The 13,627-nt window shown below is 52.9% G+C and overlaps 1 protein-coding gene across 3 annotated transcripts in view; it reads left to right on the top strand.

Moving 5' to 3' along the window:
• The window catches only part of PNMA6E (PNMA family member 6E), an 18,276-nt gene extending 4,649 nt beyond the window's left edge, over nucleotides 1-13,627 (top strand). The window contains exons 1-3 of one of the 3 annotated variants that reach the window (XM_077988796.1): nucleotides 8,035-8,183; nucleotides 10,477-10,697; nucleotides 11,394-12,353. In XM_077988796.1, coding sequence (XP_077844922.1) covers nucleotides 10,548-10,697; nucleotides 11,394-12,353 — 1,110 coding nt within the window. In that variant the 5' untranslated portion in view covers nucleotides 8,035-8,183; nucleotides 10,477-10,547. Of the gene's footprint in view, nucleotides 1-8,034; nucleotides 8,184-10,476 lie in introns of those variants that run through there. The other 2 variants (XM_028842139.2, XM_077988795.1) reach the window with 2 other exon arrangements.

Raw genomic sequence — 13,627 nt, 5'->3', positions numbered from 1 at the left:
GGACCTCCCGGGCAGCAAACCTGGATTCAGCACCTGGGGAGGAAGAGTTGGAGTCTGGAAGTGGGGAGATCTCCTCTCCTCCCTGGGTTCCCACCACCCCAGCCCTCTCCCAGTCTGGCTGGCCTGGCTGCTCCCCAGCTCTGGTCTCCTGTTCTCCCCTCGTCCCACGCTGGCCCAGGACAGGCAGTTGAGGTAGCCGGGGCACAGGAGAGTGGGCGCTTTCCCACAGCTGTGGTGCTGCCCACTGTGCTATGGGCCCCCGCCAGGCCACAGGCAGCCCCCTCCTGGGGGCAAGTTGGCAGCAGGTCTCCCAAGCCACAGAAGGTGCCCAGGGGCCCAGCAGGGAGGCCCAGGGTGAAGCCAAGCTGTCTGTGGGAAGTGAGCGAGCAAGTGGGGGAAGGCCAGACCAAAGGGGACTGTAAGCCACCTTCACAGCAGGGCAGGGGTCAGGGCGGCACCTCTCCCAGGGGTCAGCTGGGCTGTGGCTGACTGCTCTGCTGGCGTGCCCTTGGAGGGAGGTGGTCTTAGGCTGCATGCAGAGCCTTGGGAATATGCTGCCAGCCTCAGATATCCATTGAGGGTGATAGCGACTGTGAGCTCCTATAGGGACAGGATGTGTGTCTGGACTGGATGAACTGTTTTTGTGCAACTCCTGCCCCCGCCCCCTGCCAGAAAAGTGCTGTAGATGGGGTGTAGCTAGTGAGTGGAGGAGGGGATGTCCAGGCTGCAGTCCCAGGAGACAGTGGCTCTGGGGAAAGCAGGGGATGGAATGCACGCGGCAATGCCTCAGGTCACGCAGGCTGCTCCTTGACCCTGCAGAAGGGTTGGAGTACTGCGTGGCTCATGGCGTGGAGAATGCCTTGTGTCATATGGGGCAGTTTGTCCAACCCTGGGACCCTTGAGGCTTCATGGGACCCTCAGGGTGAGGTGGGTAGGGGCAAAAGTGTCAGGCCTGGGTGCCAGGAGGGAGCAATGCCCAGGCCTCAGAGCAGGCCATCTTGGCCTTCAGAAGCCTGAGGGCCTGCAGCTTAGCTGGGCACATGCCCCAGGAGGTGGCCATCCACTGCTGGTGTGGCAGCTTCTCCCATGGCTGCAGCTGTGGCTCCAGTCCCTGAATGTCCCAGAGGGGAGCCACCACTGGCCCTCTGCTGACCCTCTTTAGTGTGGCCACTACCATTCTCACTGTCCCTCCCAGGACGGCCTCCCTCTCCCTTCACTGACACTCCCAGTCTGATCATAACTGTTTCTCAACTATCCCTCCCAGTGTGGCTACAGCTATCCTTATCGTGCCCCCTCTAGTGGCTTCACTGTTCTGAGCTGTCACCCAGGCCCCAGCCTCTTTTCAACCTCAAGTCTTGGCTCTGGCTTCAGGCTGCTGCCTGTGTGCTAGAGAATGTTTGTCAGTGTCCGCTGGGATCACATACTTCCTTGTTCCTGCTCAAGGAAAGAGAGGCCCCTCCTCTGTGGATAAAATCTAAAACCTTCCCTTTGGTCTGACTGGGCCATTTGGGCCATGGACTGCTAGGATCACTAACAGTTGCCCCAGGAACACATATGCAGCTGCATTTGAACCAATCAGGGCCACCTGTTGATTTGGGGATGGGAGTCACCATGCCCTGAGCCATGTGGCTAGTGATGAGGGAGGGACGGAGGCTGGAACAAAAAGGGGGTTCTAGTCGGCATGGTGGTTCATGCCTGTAATCTCATCACTTTGGGAGGCTGAGGCAGGAGGACTGTTTGAGACCAGGAATTTGAGACCAGCCTGGGCAACATGGTGAGACCCCATCTCTATAAAACATAAGACAATTTTAGCTGGGCACAGTGGCATGCACCTGTAGTCCAAGCTACTTGGGAAGCTGAAGTGGGAGAATTGCGGGAACCCAGGAGTTTGAGGCTGCTGTGAGCTATTATGGCCCCACTGCACTCCAGCCTGGGCGGCAGAGTGAGACCCCGACTCTACAACAAGCAGGAGTCCACTGAGGAAAAAAGAGGGGGAATGGCTGCTGGGAGGGCAGCCAGCAGCGTCTAGTCTCCAGACATTCCTTCAGGTTATAGGGACCAAAGCCAGGAGGGTCACCAAAGGTAAGGAGCTGAAGAGTCACCCAGCCTTGCCAAGACATCCTGGCATAGGAGGAGGCTTAGCCATCTACTGGCCTGGAGGCTGAGCTGGAGCGTGACTGTGCCTGGCCTCTTGGCTGGCCTCCCCAGCCTCAGTGCCTGGCATGCCCCCACCTGGATACACCTGCTTTTTTGGTATTTGCACTTGGATGCGCCAATGCACACATCCAAAACTGAGCTTGTGATCTCGTGCCAGGGCTAGTGCTCTTACCAAGTCCCCAGCTGCGGTGAGTGGAACACGCCCATGTCAAAGGCTAGAAGGTGGGGATACATCCCTTGCCCACCCTCCACTTCCCGTCATTCATGGTGTCTGGTTAGTTCTCTGCATGGTTTAGATCTGTTAAATGGACCCTCTATATCTGCTCCATGACACTGCCCTTGCTGTCATCTAGGCTAGTCATCTCTCACAGGACAACTCCAGCCACCCTTTGCTAGTCTTACTGTATCCACTCGGCTCCCCACATAATTTCTCCACAAAGAAACCAGAGATAACTCTGTAAAATGCAATGAGCTTGTGTCACTCACACAAATACATGTCTGTGCATGCATGTGCAGCACTGGCTTCACATCTGTCAGTGAGTTCTCAGCTGTTTCAGGATGAAGATGAAACCCCTCCGAGGTCCATGAGGCCTGCACCGTCTGGCCTCCGCAGCATCGGTGCGTGGCATCCCCATCCCTGCAGTCACACCAACCTTTCAGCCCAGTACTCTCCATGCCCCTTCCAGCTCCAGGACCTTTGCACATGCAATTCTCTCACCTGATGGGGAGCTTCCCTCCCAAAAGAGGAGTGAAAAATGTCTGGGCTTTCCCAGCTTCCCTTGTAGCTATGGCATGGGCACCTAACCCAGGCTCTACCAATCAGATGCACCCGCTACCCACTGAGTGTGAGGCCCAAGGTATGCCTGTGGTATACCCTCTAGCTGTTTTCCCCTGGGCTTCCATCAGCCAGTCTGTTCCTGTTGTGTGCAACTAAGAACCCTGAGGGACTAGCTTTCCATTGATGCTGTCGGATCTCCCGCTGCTTTAAATGCTCCCCTCCCCAGGCTCAGGATGCCACTGGCCCTTGGTTTGCTTCTCAGAACTTGAGCAGCTCTCTGCAGAGTCCTTTTTTGACTCTTGTTACTTCATCTTTCCTCTAAGATTGGTGTCTGCTCATGGTTGTGAATATTTAGAGGCTTCATATTACTTGTGGGATTGATGATCCACCCGACAATGCCTCCCTGGGTGACTTTTGGTGCCATTTACTAAGACAATGCTGCTCAGAAGAGTAGGCTTGGAGGAAATCTCACCGTGACGCTGTAGACTGCTGGGCATTAAGGGGATATTAGAGTCTTAGTTATCTATCGTTACATAACAAATTACTCCCGATGGCTTAGCTGAGGGGTTCTGGCTTAGGGTCACTCACGAGGCGACAGTGAAACTGTCATCCAGGACAGCAGCCTCTGAGACTTAACTGGGGCTGAGGGATCCACTTCCAGGCTTACTCACGTGGCTACGTGGCTATTGGCAAGTAGCTCAGTTCCTCAGCACGTGGGCCTCTCCGCAGGGCTGCTCATAGCAGGGCTTCCTGCAAAACAGTGATCTATTTTGGGGGATGAGGGAGAGAGAGCGAGTGAGAGAGGCAGGGGGATCTATGTGTGTGTGGGGAGACAGAGTGAGGGGTGGGGAAAAGGAGAGGGAGGGAGGAAAGCGGGGGAGGAAAGGAGAAAGGGGAAACAAGTGCAAGAAGGTGAAGAGAGAGCACCCAAGACACACGCTGCCTTCTCTGAAAAGCCATGCTTGCCAGTTACAGCCCACGGATTCTGCTGAACTCTATTTGTTACTAAGTCTAGACTCCACTCAAGGGGAGAGGGATCCAGCTACACCTCTTGAAAGGGGAGTATCACAGAGTTTGTGGACATATTCTTCAAATCCTCTTTTTAGTCACCTATGATAACTGCATCAGGTCCCATGAATGAGAGGATGGGTTGGACAGGCAACAACACTTGAAGGAAAGTGGGGGGGTAGAGTCTCAGTTATCTGTCACTACATAACAAATTACTCCTGGTGGCTTAGCTGGGAGGTTCTGGCTTAGGGTCACTCACAAGGCGACAGTGAAACTGTCATCCAGGACATCTTGTTAAAACTTGCCGTAGTGTTGGCCCCAGGGATCTTGTTAAAACTTAAGTCAGTTTCTGCCTTCAGCAATGGTGGAGTCACTCCTATCAGATCAACCCTCCCACAGATGACACCTATGAAACCAGGATGAAATACTAACAACAAAACCTTCTGATGGCATGAGGGACTAAGCAGTAGAGGCAGAAACCATAGGGGGTTAACACCTGGAAGAAGGGACCGGCACTAGGTGAGTTTCTTGCATGTGAGCATGGGCCACAGAGGACGCCGTGCTGGGTGACCAAAACTCAGAGACCCAGAGAGCAGGCTTTGGGGTGGCCACGGGAGAGGGAAAGCAGGAGGGGTATCACCTGGGAGCAGAGAAGCACCATGTGGAGGAGCCCTGTGTTTGGCCTGTACACTCTGCCCAAATCTCTGGCTGACCCCAGAGCTATTAATACACGAGGCAGAGTCTGAGAAAAGAACTGAGCAGAGGTTTCGGCTGATGCCCAATACTGTGGAAACGGAGTCTGGAGATTGCAGTTGGTACCCAATACAGGGGAGACTTAGTGTGAGTTTAGCTAGGTTAGTTGTCTACTAAGACAACAAATCATTGTCACCACCACCACCACCACCACCACCACAACAACAACAACAGCAGTAACAATAACAAACAATGATCCGTCTTTGGAGAAATATAATAGAAGCCAAGAAGCCAAAGCTACTAGAACTCATTATGGACAGTGTCCAGGATATAATGCTAGATTACTAAAAGAAACAAGAATTGTCCTGATACTCAAGGAAAAAAGCATTCAAGAGAATCCAACCCCTGAGGTGACCCCAGTAATTCACAATATTAAAAAAAAATATTCTTAAGGAGATAAAGCACACTTCTGCCTGTAATCCCAGCACTTTGGAAGGCTGAGGTGGGTGGTTTGCTTGAGCCTAGGAGTTTGAGGCCAGCCTGGGCAACATGGTGAAACTCTGTCTCTACAAAACATACAAAAAATGTAGCTGGGCATTGTGACATGCACCTGTAGTCCCAGCTACCTGAGAGGCTGAGGTAGGAGGATTGTTTGAGCCTGGGAGGTGGAGGTTGCAGTGAGCCATAATCACACAATTGCACGCCAGCCTGGGCAACAGAGTGATGCTGTGTAAAAAAATAAAATAAAATAAAAAAAAGCATGCTCCTAACACTTTATTTATTTATTTATTTATTTATTTATTTATTTATATATTTATCTATTTTGAGGCAGAGTTTTGCTCTGTTACCCAGGCTGGAGTGCAGTGGTATGATCATGGCTCACTGCAACCTCCACCTCTCAGGCTCAAGCAATCCTCCCATCTCAGCCTCCCAGGTAGCTGGGATTACAGGCATGTGCCACCACACCCAGCCAATTTTTGTATTTTTTGTAGAGATGGAGTTTCTCCATGCTGCCCAGGCTGGTCTCAAACTCTTGACCTCAAGCGATCTGCCCCCTTCAGCCTCCCAAAACGCTGGGATTACAGGTGTGAGCCACCATGCCCAGCCACCTAACAATTTTTTTAAAACCCATCTCACTGCTCACTGATTATGATTTTTTTAAATAGGACATTTCAGAAGATAAACAGAAACTATAGATGTTCCTTGACTTACTGTGGTTAAGTCCTGACAAACCAGCAGTAAGTCAAAATATGGTAATTTGAAAATGCATTTAATAGCCCAATAAACCCAGGTGCTCCTTGACTTAGGATGGGGTGATGTCCCAGTAAAGCCAGTGTAAAGTTGAAAAATCATAAGTCAAACCATCATAAATCAAGGACTGTGTAAGCTGTAAGTGTAAGTAAAGAACTAAGTGTGAGTTCTAAACTGAAAAACAACATCGGAAGTAAAATCTCCATTGGATGATCTTAATAACATTGTAGATGACAGGTGAGTTGCAAACTTACAGATATATAGAAATAATCCTTTCTGAAAAACCAAGAGGAAAAAAAAAGTTTTCAAAAAATGAAAAGGGCACCTCAGTGAGCTGTGGGACAATATATAGAGGTCTAATGAATGTGTATATGGCCTCCTAGGAGAGAAGGGAGAGAATGGGGAAGAAAAACTACTTGAAGAAATAATGACTGAAATTTCCAAAATTTGGAGATAGACATAATTTACAGATTCAAGGAGCTCAGTGAATTCCAAGGAGGATAAATGCAAAGAAAAAACACATGTAGACACATTGCAGTCAAAGTACTGAAAACAAAGAGTAATGAGTGAATTGTGAAAACAGTAAAATGCAACTCGAAAAAGAAGAGAACATTCACAAGTTCTACCAAATTCTCATTAGAAGTAATGGAAACCAGGAGAAAATGGAACAGGATCTTTAAAGTGGTGAGAGAAAAAACAAACAAACAAACAATCCTTTCAACTCAGAACTCTGTATCTATATCCAGGGAAAATACTCCTCAAGAATGAAGGTGAAATAAGGATGCTTTGAGACACATGAAAGCTAAGAGAATTCATCAACAGACTTGCATTAAAATAAATGCTACAGAAAGTCTTTTGATCTTAAGGAAAAGAGGGAAATCTCGATCTTTGGTTAGAAATGAATAACAAATTATGTGGGTAAATATTAAGGAATATTTATTTTATCTTTATAAGTTCTTTATGATACACATGATGGTTTAAGATAAAATTATAAATAATGTATTGTAGGGTTTATAATGTGTAGATATCACATATATGACAACTATAGCATAAAGGATGGGGTGCAGGGGGGAGTAATCTATATAACGAAAATGGTCTTAAATTTAGGTGATGTGGTACAATGTAAACTGTAAGTAGAGAGTGAAAAGTAAAGGATATATACAGGAATCCCTAGAGCAACCACTGGAAAACAATGCAAAATGTTATTGCTGAAAAGGTAAAATAAAAGGTAATAATGATACAAGGATTGATTAATCAGGAACACATCGAATTCATACATGTTTGCACCCAATAACAGAGCTTCAGAGCTTCAAAATATATAAAACAAAAGTTGACAGAATAAAGAGAGAATGGCATCTTCACAACTATAATTGGAGATTTTAATACTCCTGCCCCAGTCATTGTTACTACTAGAAAAGGGATCAATAAAAACATAGGGCCTGTCATCCCAGCACTTTGGGAGGCCGAGGTGGGCGGATCACCAGGTCAAGAGATCGAGACCATCCTGGTCAACATGGTGAAACCCCGTCTCTACTGAAAATATCAAAATTAGCTGGGCGTGGTGGCATGCACCTGTAGTCCCAGCTACTCGGGAGGCTGAGTCAGGAGAATCACTTGAACCTGGGAGGCAGAGGTTGCAGTGAGCCGAAATTGCACCACTGCAGCCTGGCAACAAAGCGAGACTCAGTCTCAAAAAAAAAAATAAAAAATAAAATATCCAGCCTGGCGACAGAGCAAGACTCAGTCTAACAAACAAAAACAAAAACAAAACAAAACAAAAACCCCAAAAACAAAAAACCAAAACAAAACATAGTATCTCTTTATGACATTACCAACCACATTGGAAAGCAAACAGTGGAGAAAACTGGACCGATTTACCGCAATGAACTTTCGCTTTGCAAATGTACTCCCCCGATCCTCGTGGGCAGGCCTTTCCATTGGCGGAGGGTCAATGGTGTGCCTGCCGCTTCTGGGCTTCGAGCCTTTCCACCTTTTGATTCACGTGTAGTCGCCATGGTAACAACAGTGCATTCCCACGTGCTCCTCTCTGGTGCTCTCCCTGTCCAATCATTTGCATTGCATAGCGACACTGGCCTGGAACTTTCTTTCGGAACTCCCTGTGGCTTCTGGGAGAACCAGGGATTTCTGGGAGCCCGGGTGGCCGTTGGCGCCAAGTGCCTCAGAGAACCATACGCTTCCACACTGCGGAGCTGAGGTGATCTCTTCAGACCCTTCGGAGAGACCCAGACATCTGACTTCCCACTGAGAGACCCGGAATTGCCCAGAGTTTGAGAAAGTGAGTAGACCGAGGGGGTTTGCCAGGACCCAGGCCCGGGAGGTGTTGCCGGAGCCCAGGATGGCGGGCCAGGAGGTTCCTGGGGTGGGGGTGGGAGCGGGCGGTGTGGCAGGCCGTGAGGAGCCGGCTGTGGAGCTGGGGGGGCCGTGGTCCCGCCTGGCCCGATTTAGGCGCAGTGTGGGTGTCACCATGGGCTTCTCGCCAAGGAAGGCCCCCTCGGGAGGGCGGTTGGAAGGAGGGCTGAGGGGAGGGGTTCCCCAGTGTGGGGTGGCCAGAGGAGGACCCTGGGCGGAGGTCCCTGGGCGGAGATGGTCACGGAGCACTCGGGATAGAGGAGGCAAGAGGGAGGGCGACTCGCCCAGTGCTGGGGTTAGGGGGCATCGAGGGCTTCCGGCTGTGGGGCTGGGGTCGGTAGGGGGCTCCCTGGGGTGGGAGGGCGAGGGGGCCGCAGGGCGCCACGTGGGAGAGCAGGCTGGCGGGCTCCCAGTGTGGGGCGGCGGCGATGGAGGGTGGCCCAGCCTGAGTCTGAGGCGCGAGATGGGAGGGCCCATGGCTGGTGCCGTGGTCAGGTCCCAGGGGTGGGTGGGTGAGGGCAGAGGTGATTCCTAAGCCTGGTGGAGGGCCGACCAGAGCGGAGGGCACCCTGCCTCTGTGGGCTATGGGGGCTCCCGACTTGGGGGTGTGGGGCGGGATTGTCGGGTCCCCCACTGTGGGGAAGCCTCTGAGGGAGGCTCATGTCTAAGCACGTGGGACGCCCTGCTGCCCGGGGCTAGAGCGGATTGCTGCCAGCTGGGCGTAGGGGGCGCCCGGTGTGGAAGGGCACGTTGGAGGCAAGAAGGGACTGTCCCCGGTGCGCGGTGGGGGATGGGCTGGAAGGAGGGCCAATGCCTGAGAGTGCACGGGGTGCGGAGCCGGAGGCTGCCTGGCGGCCAGTGGCACAGGCGACGGTGAGCGCCCCCTGGAGGCTGTCGGATGTGGCAGTGCCGTGAGGAGCTTGGCCCCCTACAGGTGGAATTGGAAAGGCTTCAGGTCGCCTCTTCCGTGGAGAATGGCGACAGGAGTTGCAGTGGTTGGAGGGGGCAGACCTTGGCCTCTGTAGAAAATACGGATTCATTACAAGGGCAAATTGTACATTCACTTAGATAGACCATATGTCGAGCCATTTAAAAATCTTCAGAAACTGAAAAGGATCACACGTTTTCATAAGTTCTCTGATCACAGTGGAATTTTATTTGAAATTAATAACAATAACATCTATCTAAATATTTTGAAATCCATGGGTCAAAGATGAAATCACCAAGGAACTTACAAGATATTTCGAACTGCACAAAACATTCAACTTACCCAAATTACTAGCCATTTGGAAGGAAGTGGTCAGAGGAAAATTTCTTGCTTTCAGTGCTTATAACAGAAAAATAGAACATAAAATCAATGGCCGAACAGTCCATTTAAAGAAGCTCGAAAAAGAACAAAAATAAACACAGAATGAGTCAAATAAAGAAATAACAGAGATAAAAAGGACAATCAGTAAATCCCGGCTTTTTAGAGTACCAAAATTAATGAACCCTAGCAAGACTAATTAAGATGGGAGACGACTGGGCACAGTGGTTTATGCCTGTAATCTCAGCACTTTGGGAGGCTGAGGCGGGAGGATTGCCTGAACCCAGAAGTTCAAGACCAGCCTAGGCGACATAGTGAGACCCCTTCTCTACAAAAAATACAAAATATTAGCCAGGTGTGTTAGTGTGTGCCCGTAGTCCCAGCTACTCAGGAGGCTGAGGTGGGAGGATCGTTTGAGCTCAGGAGGTCGAGGCTGCACTGAACCTAGATCGAGCTGCTGCACTCCAGCCTGGGTGACAGAATGAGACTCTGCCTCAAAAAACAAACAAACAAACAAACAAACAAACAAAAAACAACACACACAACACACACAAGAGAGAATGAACACTAATCAATGTCAGGAATGAAGGACAGGATATTACTACAGATCTTATAGACTTTAAAAAGATAATGAGGGAATATTGTGAACAGGTTTTTATCAAAAGTTTTGAAAACTTAGATAAGCTTCCCACCAGGATAGATAAGCTTGGCACCAGGTAACATAGAAAATGTGACTAGCCCTGTATCTTGCAAATAAATTTAATTTGCCATCGAAATTTCACTAAAATCAAAGCGACAAAACAAGGAGGCAGATGAGCTCCAGCCCTGCTCCCCCACCCCCACACATGTAGGGGCAGATGAGTGGTGGGAGTGAATGTTTGGCACAAACAAGCTTCTCTCTTTGTACTCACAGGCTGCATCAGAGACTGCAACAGTCAGCACACATTCCTGTCTGATCAGGCTCCTTCCCTCAAGTCCTCTGCGATGGCTCTGGCGATGCTTCGGGACTGGTGCAGGTGGATGGGTGCAAACGCAGAGCGCTCCCTGCTCATCCTGGATATCCCTGACGACTGTGAGGAACATGAGTTCCAGGAGGCCGTGCAGGCTGCCCTGTCGCCCCTGGGCAGGTATCGAGTGCTCACCAAGCACTTCAGAAAGGAGCTTGGGGCCAAGGCAGCCTTGGTGGAGTTCACTGAGTATTTAAACCGAAGCTTCATTCCCCATCAAATACCAGGCAATGGGGGGCCCTGGAAAGTGATCTTCCTGCCCCAAGTACCTGATGTTGAGTTTCAGGATATGCCCAGTTTCCCTGCACAGCCCCAGGGGCAAGCAGTGGCAAAAGCTGCAGGTGAGGTAGGAGGCACAGGTGAGGCAGGAGGCGCAGGTGAGGGAGGAGCAGCAGGTGAGGGAGGAGCAGCAGGTGAGGCAGGAGGCGCAGGTGAGGGAGGAGCAGCAGGTGAGGCAGGAGGCACAGGTGAGGCAGGAGGCACAGGTGAGGCAGGAGCAGCAGGTGAGGCAGGAGGCGCAGGTGAGGGAGGAGCAGCAGGTGAGGCAGGAGGCGCAGGTGAGGGAGGAGCAGCAGGTGAGGCAGGAGGTGCAGGTGAGGCAGGAGGTGCAGGTGAGGGAGGAGCTGGAGATGAGTTGAGAGTTGTAGAAGAGGCAAGAGAGTCAGATGAGGGAGCCGCAGGTGATACAGGAACTGCAGGTGAGGCAGGAGCTGTGGGTGAGGCAGGAGGGACAAAAGCCTGGGTCCAGCCTTGGCGCTGCACCCTACAGGCTGTGCTGGAAAACAGGGCCTACCGGGAACTGAGACCCTTTTCAGGGAGGGAGCAGCCAGGCCGCGAGGAAGAGTCCTTTGAGAGCTGGGTGGAGCACGCCAAAGATATGCTGCAGCTGTGGTACCATGCGTCGGAAAGGGAGAGGAAGAGGTGGCTGCTGGAGAGCTTGGGCGGCCCGGCCCTGGATGTCGTGAGCGGCCTCCTGGAGGAAGATCCCAACTTGTCCGCGCTGGACTGCCTGGCAGCGCTGGGGCAGGTATTTAGGAACCAGGACACTCGAATGACTTCGAGGCTGAAGTTCCTGACCTGCACGCAGGGGCCCCAGGAGGGGCTGTTTGCCTTCGTGGTGCGCCTGGAAGGCCTGCTGCAGAGGGCTGTGGAGAAGGGGGCCGTCCACCCAGCCTTGGCCAACTACCTGCGATTGCGGCAGGTGCTGTCTCGGGCCCGCCTAAGCGAGGCACTCCAGGATACCCTGAGGGGGATGCAGCTGGAAAGGAGGCCACCTGGCTTCCTGGGGCTGCTCCGGCTCATCCGGGAGATGGAGGCGTGGGCAGCTTCCCCGGCGAGGAGCCAGCAGGGTGTGGCCTGGCCAGCGGTCCCAGTGGAGAGTGAAGACCCAGCTGCTGCCCAGGCCTCCCCGGCCCAGGGGGACGCCAGCGAGTCTAATCCTGGAGTGGAAGATGCTGCCGAGGCCGCTTCTGCCACCAAAGAGGCTGCAAAGGGAGCCCCTGCCGCTGGGGAAGATGAAAGTGCCCCTGCAGACCTCGAAGGCCTAGGTCAGGCAAGGCCCATCGAGGTCCCCTGGAGCTCCTCCCCAGCCCGGATGAGCAGTGCTGCCTGGGTGTTCCCAGGAGGTCCTAGCTGGGGTCCAGAGGGCCTCATCCAGGTGAGAGGCCAGGAAGCCAGAAATCCCCCACTGGAAGGGCTCCAGACCATCTTGGAGGACCCCGAAAACGAGAATGAGGACGGGGCTGGGGATGCGGGCCAGCCCAAGTCCTCCCAGGGCAAATAGGCTCCTAGGGCCCTGGGGCCTCCTCTCCTCTCAGGCAGTAGTGCCTTGGAGGCAGACGGAGGCCAGGCCAGGGCCAGTCTCTCACCCCACATCAGGAGTAAGGGTCCCCCACTTCCCGCAAGGGGCTCTGGCCTCCACCCCCATTCCTTCCCCGTGACCCAGATGACCAGGTTTGATACGAAATGGGGTAGGGAGAGGCGCCCCTCCCTCCCTCCCTTGCACCCAGCACACCCAGCCCCAGCCCCAAACCCTGCTGCCACAGGGAACTGGCTTGGAGGGAGCCCTGAGTGGCCAGTTGTGGCCTGGGTGGGAGCACCTGAAGATGTCTGCGCCCAGCCCAGGCCCTGAGTTGGGAGAGACAGGGGGAAAGAGGCCCTCTCAATGGTGCCAGCTGCCTGGGTCGTTCAAGAGGGGTCCACCCACTTGCCATCCCTGGGGCAGGCTGCCCCCTGTTCCGGGAAGCTCACCGTCACCTGTGTAGGCCCTGTGTGACCCACACGCCCAGCAGACGCCCACCCACTGCTAGCCATCACTCCTGCGAAATGTCGTGTACTGTGCGCCCATGCAGACGGCCGCCTCTGGGCCTGGGGCACGTGCTGTGAGCTTCCTGCGAGCCCGGCTCTGCTCGCTGCTGTCCCGCATCATGAGCACCACCTCTGCTTTCCCGGCATAGATCTAGGCCAGGGACTGCTTGTTCTTGTGGAGCTGTGTGTGTTCTCTGAGCAGCTTCTCCCCGGAGGCCCCCAGCGCAGTCCCAGGAGATGGCGGGAAGGAGGCGCCAGGGCACGGTGGACGCTCACCCCATGACCGTGATGGTGACCGTGACTGCGGGAAGAAGAACCAGACCTGGGGCAGAGTGGGGCTGCGTGAGGCTCCATAGGGACTATGCTTTGGCGTTCCAACCCTGTTGTTACTTGTGACTCAGTTTCCTCAGCCTGGTGAGGTGTTCCCTGGTGTTTCCCAGTGTTCTGTGACTGTTCTGTGAGGGCCATAGGGATGGGTTCAGGAGGGGGCTCCCTGAAGCCAGTGGACACTGCCAGAGTCCACTGTCCTGGCAAAAGGCAGACCCTGGGGCCCTCGGGAAGGAGGGAGGTGGCGGCAGGGGCAGCAGCGGGAGGGGAAGCAGATGAGGCACCTTGCCAGGAACCCCAGGAGGAGGGGGCCCAGGACCTGTGGCCTGTGGTGGCCGTTTGCAGTTTCTCTCTGTATTGTGGTTTCCTTCTCTTCGATAGTTTCACTATACGTTTCTCTTCAATAAATTTCATTCCATGTTC

Source organism: Macaca mulatta, chromosome X (genome assembly GCF_049350105.2).
Source record: "Macaca mulatta isolate MMU2019108-1 chromosome X, T2T-MMU8v2.0, whole genome shotgun sequence".
NCBI classification, from domain to species: Eukaryota; Metazoa; Chordata; class Mammalia; order Primates; family Cercopithecidae; genus Macaca; species Macaca mulatta.
This window is presented reverse-complemented; position numbering and strand designations above follow the sequence as displayed.